This window comes from Aplysia californica, unplaced genomic scaffold (assembly GCF_000002075.1).
Source record: "Aplysia californica isolate F4 #8 unplaced genomic scaffold, AplCal3.0 scaffold00571, whole genome shotgun sequence".
Lineage (NCBI taxonomy): Eukaryota > Metazoa > Mollusca > Gastropoda > Aplysiida > Aplysiidae > Aplysia > Aplysia californica.
The window spans coordinates 39019-52305 of NW_004797841.1; the positions used below are offsets into that span (position 1 = coordinate 39019).

Genomic DNA, 13287 nt, shown 5'->3' on the forward strand with positions numbered 1-13287 from the left:
GGGGGGGTGTCAAACTTGTTTTGAAAAGCACTTTCCCTTTTATTCTTGATAAAATGAGGTCGACTGAAAGCAAAATCTGCGAAACCCCCAGGGTTTTCAGATCGCTGTTGAGAGAGATTGTTCAAATATCGGAGAAAAAAACATTAGGGATTCTTCTTTTTTTTTTTTCTGGTTCACCGCTATTTTCGGATTAATCGTGTTGCCTGCCTGCAACTACTGTTGGAAAGTGTCTAACATATCGTATGTTGTGAGTGCAGTGGATTTGTGTAAAGAGGTGTTTATTTATTTCTTTCCCCTCAAGTGTGGAAACTTTTGGGCCCCAGCCCTGTGTATTTATTGACATTTACTGACTGTTGCTTGTATATGGTTGTTTTTAAGGACGAGCGGGCTACCCAGATTTCGAAGGTTTCCAGAAATCTTGACCTACACCAAAAGTGGGCATTGCCCTGCCTATAGGAGAAGTTTGGTTTCTTTGGTGTGTATATTTGTTTGGTTATAGAGAAATCTCTCTTTGTCTTTTAAAGAAACTGAACAATGGTTCAAAAACTGTACCTTCGATTTTCTCACAACAGTTTTTCTTGGGATAGCCCTCTTGTGCTTAAAAGTGACCATATTATGAATGTTACTGAATGTTCCTTGTGGTTGCTGTAGGGGCCAAGGAGATGTTCAAGTTTCTCTTTTGCAGAGGTTTCCATGAGTCTATTATTCTTTTTTTTCATCTTTGTATTGTTTATGAGTGATTGTGTTCGGTTTTATAGACGTGGTGTCTACCGGACTCGTAATCGTGAGATTGTGGGTTCGGGGGGTTCGAGCCTCAGCTCGGTCCAACGCTGTGTCCTTGGGAAAGGTACTTTACACGAATTTCCCAGTTGGCTCGGTCCTTTCGGAGTAGGACGTTAAAACGCAGAGGTCCTGCCTCTTAATTAATCTATTAATGTTGATAGGGGCATTAAAACCTGTACCATTTCTCCATTTCAGACATGTCGTCTGTTGGTTTTTATAACTCCTATCGGCTGGAAAAATAAACTCTTATGTTTATTTTGTTTACCCCATCGCAACATAACGACATAAAACTTGTCGTTTTCTCCTCCCTTGATTAAATACTTATTTCCATCCAGTCCTCCTGTTTATGATATTGATCAAGTGAGAAATAGACATGATGATATTTCCTTTCTTTGTGAGAATTCAACACTTGAAGGTGTATTTTTCAAAGTGGCAACGCTTTGTATCTCCAACAATTTTTTTTATTTTTAGAGTCTAAATCTCTTTCCATATCAAGATTGTTTTACAAATCCCTCTCTCTCTACAGCACACCTGCTTTTTCTGCATTCAATCTCGCCTTCCACCTCCTCGATGTTGCAGGTGGTAACTAATTTTTTTAGTAGTATGTTCGAGATGAATCTAGATAATACACTGTTGGTTATACCGAAACTTACGCAAATTCTGAGCAGCAGCGGCACATATTTAGCTCAGATTGTTCAGGAAAATCCTTGAAATGCGTTCTGGCTGATAGGAGTTGAACCATTTGTCTGTGTGTCGCCACTGACCGCTTTGAGCTACCGGCTGATAGTGACAAAAAATCACTTTTTTTTCCAACGATATGTGTTTCCTTAAATAAATGATAGTTCCATATTTTTTACGATGTGTTAAAAGGGTTTTCATTGATTTGACCTCAAAATATTTTCTTTTTAATAATTTTCTAGGGTATTTTTTAAAGAGATAATGAAGACTGCTTTTGAAAGGTGATAAAATTTATTTTTGAAGTATGTTTTCTCTTCTCCCTTATGTTTCACCTTTGAATTCTAATCATGATATTGATGTCAACTGAATGCCAAATTGGAAATGAAATTTCCTCAAATAAATACATGAGAAACTATTAAATCATCGGGTTTTTTTCAAATTTGTATGTGTCCTATACTTGAAAGCTAATTTTTTCAAAATTAGATCTTTATACCCTACCTCGCAAAATGTGCAATATCTCAAAAAACTACCTTGAGATATCTCAAAAATTAAAAAATCACTGTGTTCAGCATTGAATGTCCTATTAGGTACAACCCTTAACCCAAAATGGTCAAAATCCGACTTTTTGTACCTTTCTTTAGGCACACACACATTTATCAAACAGTACTGAGCACTCATATGACGGTATGCAGTTGTGAGCGCCGTAAAACTTTTACAAAACGCACAGAACTACTGGAAGTTTCACACCGTGTGGCTGACATTTGTGTCAATACATAGTGGAATCAGGTGCTTGTCAATTTTGGGACATATGAGGTTATTGGTGTCACCTTAAAGCCTGTTCATTTGCCTTACTTTTGGTGAGGTGGTGTCGGTGGCCTAGTGGTTAGGCGACTCGCAATCGTGAGATTGCGGATTCGGGGGTTCGAGCCTCCGCTCGGTCCGACGTGTCCCAGGGAAAGGCACTTTACACGAACTTCCCACTTGGCTCGGGCCTATCGGAGATGGACGTTAAACTAGGAGGTCCCGCCCCTTAAATAACCTAATAGTGTTAAAAGGGGCGTTAAACCCATACCATTTCCCCATTTTTCATTTTTTACTTTTGGGGACAAAAATTATCCGTCTTTCTTGAATAAAAATCAAAATATTTGCAATAGATTGAGGTCTGGGTGGCCTGATTTCAGAGGTAAAATTGGTGATAAAATGGCTGCCAAAGTTTGGTAACTTCCATAGCCTGGGAGTCCTTGTAAACTGAAAATTGATATTTTTTGTACCTTTAATCAATGCTTTCCCGTAAAATCCAGACCAAAATGTGTTCTTAATTAACGTAAAAGATGTTGAGTCAAAAAAAGAAAATTCGAAAAAATTGCCCATCGGCCACAAAAATGCTGATTTATTTGATTTCATAATTTTGACGAGCACCTGATTTCACCTCGATTCCCCGCATTCGTATTATTTGTATTGTTGTGTAGATGGGAAAGATTTGAGAGCCAGCGATGTGCGCCTTCTCAGGAAGGAAAAGTGCACTTTCCCCTGCAATCTGTTATAAGAATACAGTATAATAACACTGATAGGTCGAACAGAGAAGGCTCGAAATAACGCATCCGTCGAACTGTGCCTGCGGTCCCGGGTTTTTTTTTCTCCTTCTTTATCTTTGTAAGATATCCCTCGAACAACGGACCCCTCGAACTACTGAGGCCGGTCCCGACGAATTCATGCTATCAGTGTTATACTGACATTGTGTTATACTGTATCGTGTTATACTGTATGTGTTATACTGTATTGTGTTATACTGTATTGTGTTATACTGTATCGTGTTATACTGTATCGTGTTATACTGTATCGTGTTATACTGTATTGTGTTATACTGTATCGTGTTATACTGTATGTGTTACTGTTAGGCATCGTGTTATACTGTATCGTGTTATACTGTATTGTGTTATACTGTATGTGTTATACTGTATTGTGTTATACTGTATTGTGTTAGGCATCATGTTATACTGTATTGTGGTATACTGTATTGTGTTAGGCATCATGTAATACTGTATTGTGGTATACTGTATTGTGGTATACTGTATTGTGGTATACTGTATCGTGGTATACTGTATCGTGGTATACTGTATTGTGGTATACTGTTTCGTGGTATACTGTATCGTGGTATACTGTATTGTGGTATACTGTATTGTGGTATACTGTATCGTGTTATACTGTATGTGTTAGGCATCGTGTTATACTGTATTGTGTTATACTGTATGTGTTACTGTTAGGCATCGTGTTATACTGTATTTTGTTATACTGTATTGTGTTAGGCATCGTGGTGAAATCAGGCGTCAAAACAATGAAATCAAAGTAACCGACATTTTTCTGGGCGTTTGACAATTCTTTTTTTTTAATTCCTTTTTTCTGGCTCAACACCTTATATGTCCTTTTTAAAACCCATTTCACATGTGGACGTTGCAGAAAAACATTCATTTAAGGCACAGAAATGTAAATTTCCTGTTTCCAAGGACACTCAAGGACACGCAAGGACACTCAAGCCTTGGAAGTCACCAAAAACTTTGACAGCCGTTAATTTCTCGCTAATTTTACCTCTGACACCTCCTTCAGTCGCAAATATCTCGACTTCTATTCAAGATGGGTATTATTATTTTTTTTACCAACGCGAGACAAATTAAATGAGCAAGCTCTTTAAGATGATACTAATAACTTTATATTGTGCTTAGACTTTGATGAGAGCGCCTGATTCCACCATGTTGTGACACATTTTTTTAAAAACACCAATGCTGTTTGTGAGTTGTGGGTGGTTGGCGGCTGCTCTGGTGTGGTTTGCTTCTTCTTTCCTGTCACACATCTCTCGTCCTTATCTCCCCTTCTTCTTTTTTGTGTTTGTTACTCTCTTGTAACACCTCTAATCTTTGGCACTTATATGACCTTATTGTGTTGCAAGCACCGTAAAACTCTGCTAAAACTAAAATTGTATGTTATGTACTTCTATCACTGTGTCATGTTTGCTATTGTACAGTGAGTTGTTCGCTTATTCCATTATACAAATACAAACTTGATTTTTGTTGAATACAATTTCAAGAATCGTCTATGTTTTTAAAATTGTTTTTTATTGTGGTAGCCTATATCGTGTCAAGTTTTAATTCAAAGATGGGGTGGTTGGCGGGTGCTCTCGTGTGAGTTGTTCCTTCTCTCCTATAAAAACATCTGTCAGTGGGTGGTTGGCGGGTGCTCTGGTGTGGTTTGCTTCTTCTTTCCTATCAAACATATTTCGTCCTTATCTCCCCTTTTTCTTTTTTATGTTTGTTGCTCTCTTGTTACACCTCTAATCTTTTGGTGCTCATATGACCGTATGCAGTTGCTAGCGCCGTAAAACCTCTACTAAGATAAGATAAAATAAGATAGTACTTTATTACTAAACTAAAAACTAAACATCTGTCATCCTTATCTCTCCTCCTTCATTTTGTGTATGCCACTCTCTTATTATACATCTATTCTTCGACACTTATTGTGCTACAAGTGCCGTAAAACTTGTACTAAAACTAAACTTTTTTCGTGTTTTTAGCTCTTAACACCTCTAAACTTCAGCACTTATGTAACTTTATTGTCTTGCAAGAGCTGTAAAACTGTCACGAATGTCTTAAGGCCATTCCCATTAACATGTTCTTATTCACAATAGAATTGTAAATGGGCTGGTTTATCAATGTCATGCTCATACTGTGCCAGAACAACACAGGGGGAACAGCTGCTTTTTCTTTCTTCATTCTTACTAATACTATCGTCATTTTCCTCTACTTCTTTTGTATGTTTGTCACTCTCTTGTGAACTGCTATTTCCCGGGTGCCTTGATAGTCGAAGCAGACTTTGTGCTGTTGAGGCTAGAGAGGTGAGCAGAGTAAGTCTGACTCCCCGTTTGGACTTCTCGGTTGATATCCAACCCTTGGCGCTCATATGACCTTAATTATGCAGTTGTGAGCGCTGTAAAACCTCACTAAAACTAAAGAAATGTAACCCATGTCCTGAGCCTGCAACCAACTCCAGCAGGGAACCCAGTGGCAGAAAGTCTGAGAAAGGAATCATGGTTCGTTTTCTTTATTTTCCTGAGCCCTGCCTAAGATGGCCACCTGTCTTAGACAACCACTTTCCTCCTCGACAATGGGTGGCTGTCTTACACAGGTTTGACTGTACTATAGTGCAGTAAAAAAATTTTGGCGCAACTTATCCTCGAATATATATCTTTATAACGGGTGAATCAATGTCTCCCATACTTTGCACAGCAGTTTGTCTCAATTTGTCTTAACTTAATCTAATTTTTCCACTATAATTGAGGCTAGACAAAAAACTTTTCTTCATAAATTTATATAAAATACTACAAATCTCTTCATGCGGAAAATAAAATTGTTCCCACCACTTCCCACACACATTTTGTATTCGCATATATATGGCTTACGTCACAGCCCACCAATGACACTTTTCAGTGGCAAAACTAGTTACAAGAAATTATTTTATAGTTAACTTTTTTTGGGCTAACAGTTCTCAAAACATTCGTTCAATAAAGATAACCTCGCGATTTAAAAAAAATGACGGACTTGTTTTTAAAAGCGATATCGTCCCAGCTGTAAACCTTTTAAAATCAGGACAAACCTCCCACTAGGATTTTTTATTAGTATTGATTACGGAATTTTCTAGAATAGAGCTAACAGGTCATTACAAAAATATTTATCTGTTAAGACAAATTGATACAAGTCACTGTGCAAAAGCTGGAGAGTTTATGTTCGATACTTGAGGAGATATTTGACAATAGGTTGCGCCTCGAATTTTTGACCGCACTATAGATAAATATCATCCAACAGACAGAAGATCGCTGGTTTCTTCATTTTCATTATTTTGACAAACACCTCATTTCAACGTGATGCCATACTGATAATGATAATATCGAGGGCCGCCAGGTAAACTAGATCTATGGTTAGTCATGTTGTTCAAATTTTACAGGAGAACCAAAAAAAACCGGCTTTTCTTGAAGCGTTTTGGGTAGATTAACCTGTCCCCGTCGTTTTATGCAAGAAAAATTCGGAAATTATACAAACTGAGCCCAAAAAGGTGAAATCATGCGATTCTGTTAATTTTAACAAAGAATGATAAAGGAAAGTAATAAGAAATTATGCAAAAAATTATCAAATTTTGCTAAATTAAGCGGGGTGCATAAAACCACGGGGACAGATAAACTTCATTTTCATAAGGGAGCCTGCAATTGCCATGACAGACATTAGGTTCCCATATGGAAATTAAGTTTATCCACCCAAAACGCTACAAGAAAATCCATTTTTTTTGGTCTCTCCTGTAAAATTGGAAAAACATGACTTACCATAGTTTACTTGGCAGGCCTCGATATGTGAGGCGCAGCGTGCTGACGAAGTGAGTTTTCGATTCAAGCCTTAAGGAAATAGATACCTCACGCTTGTACTTGTAGGTTACATTTTTACAATTTATAAAAACGAAATAATAAAAGACAGGTTATAGAGTTAAATAAAAATATGGCATCAATAGAAAATCCCCAAATTTTACCCTAATGTCGATTTTCGGACAAAAGATCCATTTGTGGATTGAGAGAAGTAACTCATTTTGTCAGCAAGCCTCACATATTATTATACATTTGTATATCCTTGTCAATCCTTGACCTCAGGGTTGGGGTCACCACAGTCGGAAAATGTCCATCTCTGCTCCCCCCCCCAGAGGCTCAGAAATATGTCATCCAACAGGCAGGAAATCGCTGGTTTCTTCAATTTCATTATTTTGACGAGCACCTCATTTCAACACGATGCCACATATAATGATAATGATAGTGTGAAGTGTGCTGACAAAATGAGTCACGTCTCGGATTCAAGCCTTAAGTAAATAGATACCTCACGCTTGAAAGCGAAATTTTTACAATTTATAAGTAAGAAATAATAATAGACAGGTTGCAGTTACAGTTAAAGAATATTATATTACACCAATAGAAAATGATAAATTTGACCCTAAAGTCGATTTTTGGACAATATCTCCATTTGTGGATTGCGAGAAGTAGATCTAACTCATTTTGTCAGCACACCTCACATATACTCCCTAATTTTACGTCTGACATCACGTGAACCCCATCTCTTTAAATCTTAAATTTATCTCGACTTTATTTTATTCAAAACTGATATGGCGTCGGTGGCCTAGTGATTAGGCTCTCGGACTCGCAACCGTAAGGTCGTGGGTTCGAATTCCGTCAAGGGCTCAAATTTTCCTCACTTCACCCAGGTGGGAATGGGTACCCGGCTATAGACAGCGAAAGATCTTGTCAGTTTGTTAGTGTTTGAGCGCTTAATCAGCTGCTTGCACTGTATGCTTCCCGGGAAGCTGAGAATGTTTCGGAGTGTTCTATGGTCTGCTGGGGTAATAATATAGTGTAAAGCGCATAGAGCCTGCTGTTGAGCGGGGATATGCGCTATACAAATGCTATTTATTATTTATTATAATTTTTTTTTTTCATCAAAAGCAAGACAAAAGAAGAAAAAACCCAGACTCGAATAATATTTCATCAAAAACCAAGGCAACCTCTGACAGGTAGGCCGAGTTGTCTTTATTCTCAACAACAGCCAAACAGATGGGCTGGGAGGATATTATTTATGTACAGTCTAGTAGAAAACAAAACAGTTGTACGAAAAGTATTGTCACAAATTAGTCGAATTATGTCACTCAAATACCGTGCAAGGAAAAAAAAAAATGCAACTTACTTGTACTTGTAGCCAGCGAATTATAAAGCCCTTTATGTCGAACATGTCACTATATTTAATATAATTTTGTAAGTGTAAGTTCAATTTTATTTTCTCCGTCCACACAGATCTGGTATTGAACAGGTTTGCTTGGAAAAAAAAGTCCAGTGCGGATTGGTTGAAAAAAATCAAAATAAGAGTGTGTACAGTATAATATTAATATTATAGTTGTCTGAAAATTTTTTTTAAAAACCAAAAAACCCCAAAAAGCTTCCATTTTGAGACCATTTTGAGAAAGCAGCCTACACAAAAGTCTGACCAGTCTTCAACAGGACATAACCTTTTTCCGAAAAAAAAAGTGTCAGAAAAGTGTTTTGAACAAATTGTTGGACGTTTAATTTTGTCTTAACGTTATACTTTTTTCATGGACAAAATTGCTTATTAAGGAAGTGATTTCTTACTTACAGGTCACGACGATAGATCCTGATAAACTACTTCAGATTCAGACTTCAGCATAATGCAAGGATTTGCGACATGTTAGACATGATTGATTTTGGTAAATATAGATCAAATAACAATGTCACCGAAAATATTTAGGCATAATATTACATAGTGTAAAGTGTAAAAAAAGGAGAGTTGAGAACTTGAGCAAAGTGGTGTCAAAAGTAAAAGTGTAAAAAAAAGCACACAGTCAAAAAATGAAATCCTCAACACCATAAAACGAGTCAATACAAAGTCTTTGACGTATAATGTAACTTAGTCGTAACAAAGACCAGTAGTAAGAGTAACTCAGGAGGAAACTAAAACAGCAGCAAAATTCATCCTGAAGCAAAAGCTTACAACTGCACACTGAGGGAATTAATCAAATTGATGACACGAAAAAAACTGGCCAGAATCGAAGCAATAGAATTATAACGTATTGAAAATGTTTGAAGCTACTGACGAAAAACCAATGACATGTTTACATTACAAAACTGTGATGTGAGGAATAAGAATTTAAAACTATCTAAATTGTACTGATGGGGGTGTGAAAACTCCTACATTTAATTAAGAAAAAAAAAGCCATTAATAGAATAAAATTATTCAAACCACTTGTCAAATCTGGGCAAACACAAACACTGAAAGCCTGAGGAAAACTGCTGTGGTCAAACAGTGGCTAGCAAGAAACTAGATCTACGTCTATTTCCGTGATAGGTTACCATGTCAAGGCAGTTATAAGAACTATTGATACATGTAAGCTCTATATTATTATATTTTTTATAAAGGCCTATATTATATATATAAGCAAAGATAATGATGGCTCTGTAGTTTATGTAATAATGCAAAAGTGATTTTACAAACCTTTTTATGAAAAGTTCCTTTAGACTTAAACAGAATTCTTGTAACTAGTTACATATTAATATATGGCATGCTGACAGATTGAAAAAAACGACTTGTTTACCTAGTTAATTCCGTTAAAAATACAAAAACTGGATTCATTTTTTTTCTTTCTTTTAAATTTTTCTCCGTCCCGCGATCCCAATTTCACCCAGTGAAAAATGTTACATCTCTTTTCACTCATTGGTGGCAATAAGGTCATTCAGAGATGTTTAAATAATAATCTTTCAGGTTATTGGGTAGGAGTAGGAGGGAGGTGATGAATGTTTGAGTCGCATAGAAAAGTTGTGAAACTTCCTCCGTGCATGACATAAAGCATAGATGGTAGCAGCAGTCCAAAAGGGATTAAATGTGAGTAAAATTAAAAGTCAGCAGTACCTGAAACACTATTATCATGTCCCACGTGCAAGTTCAAAAGAACAATTAACGACATCGTGTGTTTCACTGAATGTTTAATAAACATCCACGCAATCGAGGATAATAATATATTGTATTCAAATAAACAGGTTATACCTCTAGGATAGGAGTATACTCCTCCCCTTCCTCCCTTCTTTTCCTATAACCCCCCCCCCAAAAAAAACAAAAAAAACAACAACAACCCAAGATTGCAGCATAATAAAAATTAAACTATGAATTATACAATATGTGACAAATGTGAGGTGTGCTGACAAAATTTGTTACTTGTTGGATTTTAGCCGTATGGAAATTGATACATAAACTTTATGGGTGGAATATGTACAACTTGTAAGTCCGAAATAATAAAAATCACGGTAGACTTGAACAAAATAGGATCAACTGAAATTGTATAAATCTGACTCTAGTGTTGATTTTCGGCCTATATCTCCATTCTTGGAGTGCAAGAAATAACTCATTCTGTCAGCACGCCTCACAAATACAGAATCTTCACAAAAGGAATTATGGTATTTATATTAATACTGTTAAAAAAACAAACGTGCATCTGTAAAGGAATCCGAAGAACACAGCCAAAGGCATGAATAGAACAAGGGTTTCTAACCACGCAGTCAGGTCGAAATAAAATCTCAAGTTAACTATTAACAGTGTAAAATGGAGATCACAAATCACAGGGTAAAATGAATTAGAATTTATTTTTTTTAAAAGCCTTCAAAATCAGTTGAATTATCAGATAAGATACAATTGAAAGGGTCGGAGAAAAAAAAGGTCTAAGTCTTAGTCACCTTGAATGCCTTGAAGTCATTTCGAGAAAAATGCCCCCCCCCAAAAAAAAAACAACACCTGACTTAATCAGCATGATGTTGATAAACTGGGAGTTTGGGTAATTTGTACAAGTGAAAAACCACAACTCTGATTTAACTCTATATCTCTGGCAAGTCGCTGACAGTGGCTTGGGCACATTCCTTTATGACGACTTCGACATCAAATTACTTTTCAGCATTTATTGAAAACAAGTCTCTTTTACAGGGAGTTCATTTCATTAGATGAAGAACTATCAAAATAGGTTCACTTGTCTTGATTTTATGACCAAATTTAGAGACGGTTTAAGATTTAGTATCAAATAAGGGCCGCAGCATAGTGGGTTTCCCCCCCCCCCCCCCCCCTCGGAGATAAAGAGTTAAAGACGTTCTGCCATTTCAATCAGATTCAAATACTTGAGGAGTGTCATTATACTTAACTCTAGTTTTATCAAAAAATGACTTAGGCTAGACTCTGACCCTTTCAGTCGTGACTTGAACCAAATAAGCAATATAAAGAGCATGTCTTGAATCATGTAAGAACTGATATCAAAACTGATGTCTACGTTTTTTTTCTTTGAGTATATCACAGCTTATTGCATAGGCTTAATTAAGCCAAAGACAGAAGAACAAAATTCGAACCAGCGACATCAATAGTTATAAGGCTACATTTGACTCAGCGGCTTATGGTTTTGTTCACGTATTATAATATTCTATACGGTCCAACTGAATTCACTTGTAAAATTTCTCATAGACATAAAAAAAAAATTGTGCACTCATACGCGAAATAAAAAAGAACGAAAAATGCTGAAAAGTGCGGCTTTTAATAAAAACCTGGGCATCGTATCGATCACTAGTACTACTAGTGCAAAAGCATCAAAGTCAAATGAGCAGAGAAAAAATAACAAACCGTACATTGTACATTCTCTAAAAATACACACAAAAAAGACCAAATAGGTTTGCATATATCACGTCATTAAAATATTTCAAAGTAACAAACATTGTCTTCATTATTTTTGCTAGCCTTAACTATTCTTTCACTGACTATTCAGTCTAAGACTTGGCCATACATTATCCGTGAGGCATCGTGGTGAAATCAGGCGCTCATCAAAACATCTGGACGTTGGGCCATTTTTTGCCATCATATTTTGAGGAAAATCCAAAGAAACTGGGTGGAAAACATCGCTAACCAGCGAGATGAGGCGGTAAAGCGTCAAGAATGTTCTTTGTTCGGTTCAACACGTTTTATATTCATTTAAAAACACATTTCTGTGTGGAAGTTACTGAAAATTGTTGATTAAAAGCACAAACGTGTAAATTAACAGTTTCAAAGAACTCTCAAGCTTCGGAAGTCACCAAACTTTGGTGACCTTTTTCTCCCTAATTTTGCTTCTGAAACCAGGTGACTCCACCTTCTTCAATCACAAATATCTTGACTTTTATGCACGATAAATGGGTAACTTTTATTTTCATCGAAATATAGACAAATAAACAATCTTTAAGATGATATCAATAACTCCACATGCCCAAAAATGGACGAGTGCCTGATTCCACCACGTCGTGACACATTTTAAAAAGTGACGTTTGGCGTAGTTTTACACTGGATAGTTGACATATTCCCATAGCTTCCACTACTCACAAAATCCAAGGTTTACTTTGACAAAGGGAAGCATCTTACCTTTACCGTTTTCTTATTCTTAAAAAATTTTTTTTTTTTTAATGAGAATGAGTTTCCTGCGGTGAACCGAAAATTACTCAAACAACATCCGAGTAAAAAAAGATTAGAATATCTCTTGGGACACATTAAATGTTTGTGAATTCTCAAAAATCCAAATGTAACAGATAATATGATTATGAAAGGAAACAGTTGACTGCATAAAAGAATTTATTATATATCTATATCAAAATGAAGACGTTTTATCAGACCAAGAAAGCTATAGATAGATATTCTATAAATAGAGTCTCTACCTCTAACTTCTAAGTATATATTTCAGAACTTGAATAGGTCATCTGAAAATTTAATTCTTTCTTTTTTTTTTGTTTTGTTTCTTTATTTCATCTTTTCTTTTCTTCTTCAAATATAACAATAACAATAACACAGAATGTCGTAAAAATTCTGACCGATTTCCATCCCGAATTTACAATAAGACACAAGTCGACGATTTCTTCTCACTCTTTCCGCTCTTCCCACTTTTCCCACTCTTCCCACTGGGAGATTTCATGGCCTTTCCACTGCCGTTAGCTTTGTTCTTCCTTGGGCTCTCTTCGTCTGATGAAGAAGAAGAAGAAGAAGAGGCAGACCCCTTGCGCTCCCGCTTGGCCGGGCCTTCCTCCTGTTTCGCTGCTGCTTTGTCTTTCTTTTCGGCAGCGGGGGCGGGCGGAGGTGGAGGGGCAGCCTGCTTCTTCTTCTTCTTCTCTTCGTCGCTGCTGCTGGAGGAACTAGTGGTATCCTCATCTGGTGATAGTGATAGGGAGGGGGTGGAGGGTACAGGGGTGGG

The 13287-nt window shown here is 36.7% G+C and overlaps 1 protein-coding gene across 1 annotated transcript in view; it reads right to left on the reverse strand.

Annotated features, from left to right (window-relative positions):
- Nucleotides 1-12305: 12305 nt before the first annotated feature.
- Nucleotides 12306-13287, reverse strand: part of LOC101849723 (kinesin-like protein KIF28P) — a gene marked incomplete in the record, with an annotated part of 45672 nt that continues 44690 nt past the window's right edge. Inside the window, 1 exon segment of the mRNA XM_013087305.2 lies at nt 12306-13244. Coding sequence (XP_012942759.1) covers nt 12928-13244 — 317 coding nt within the window.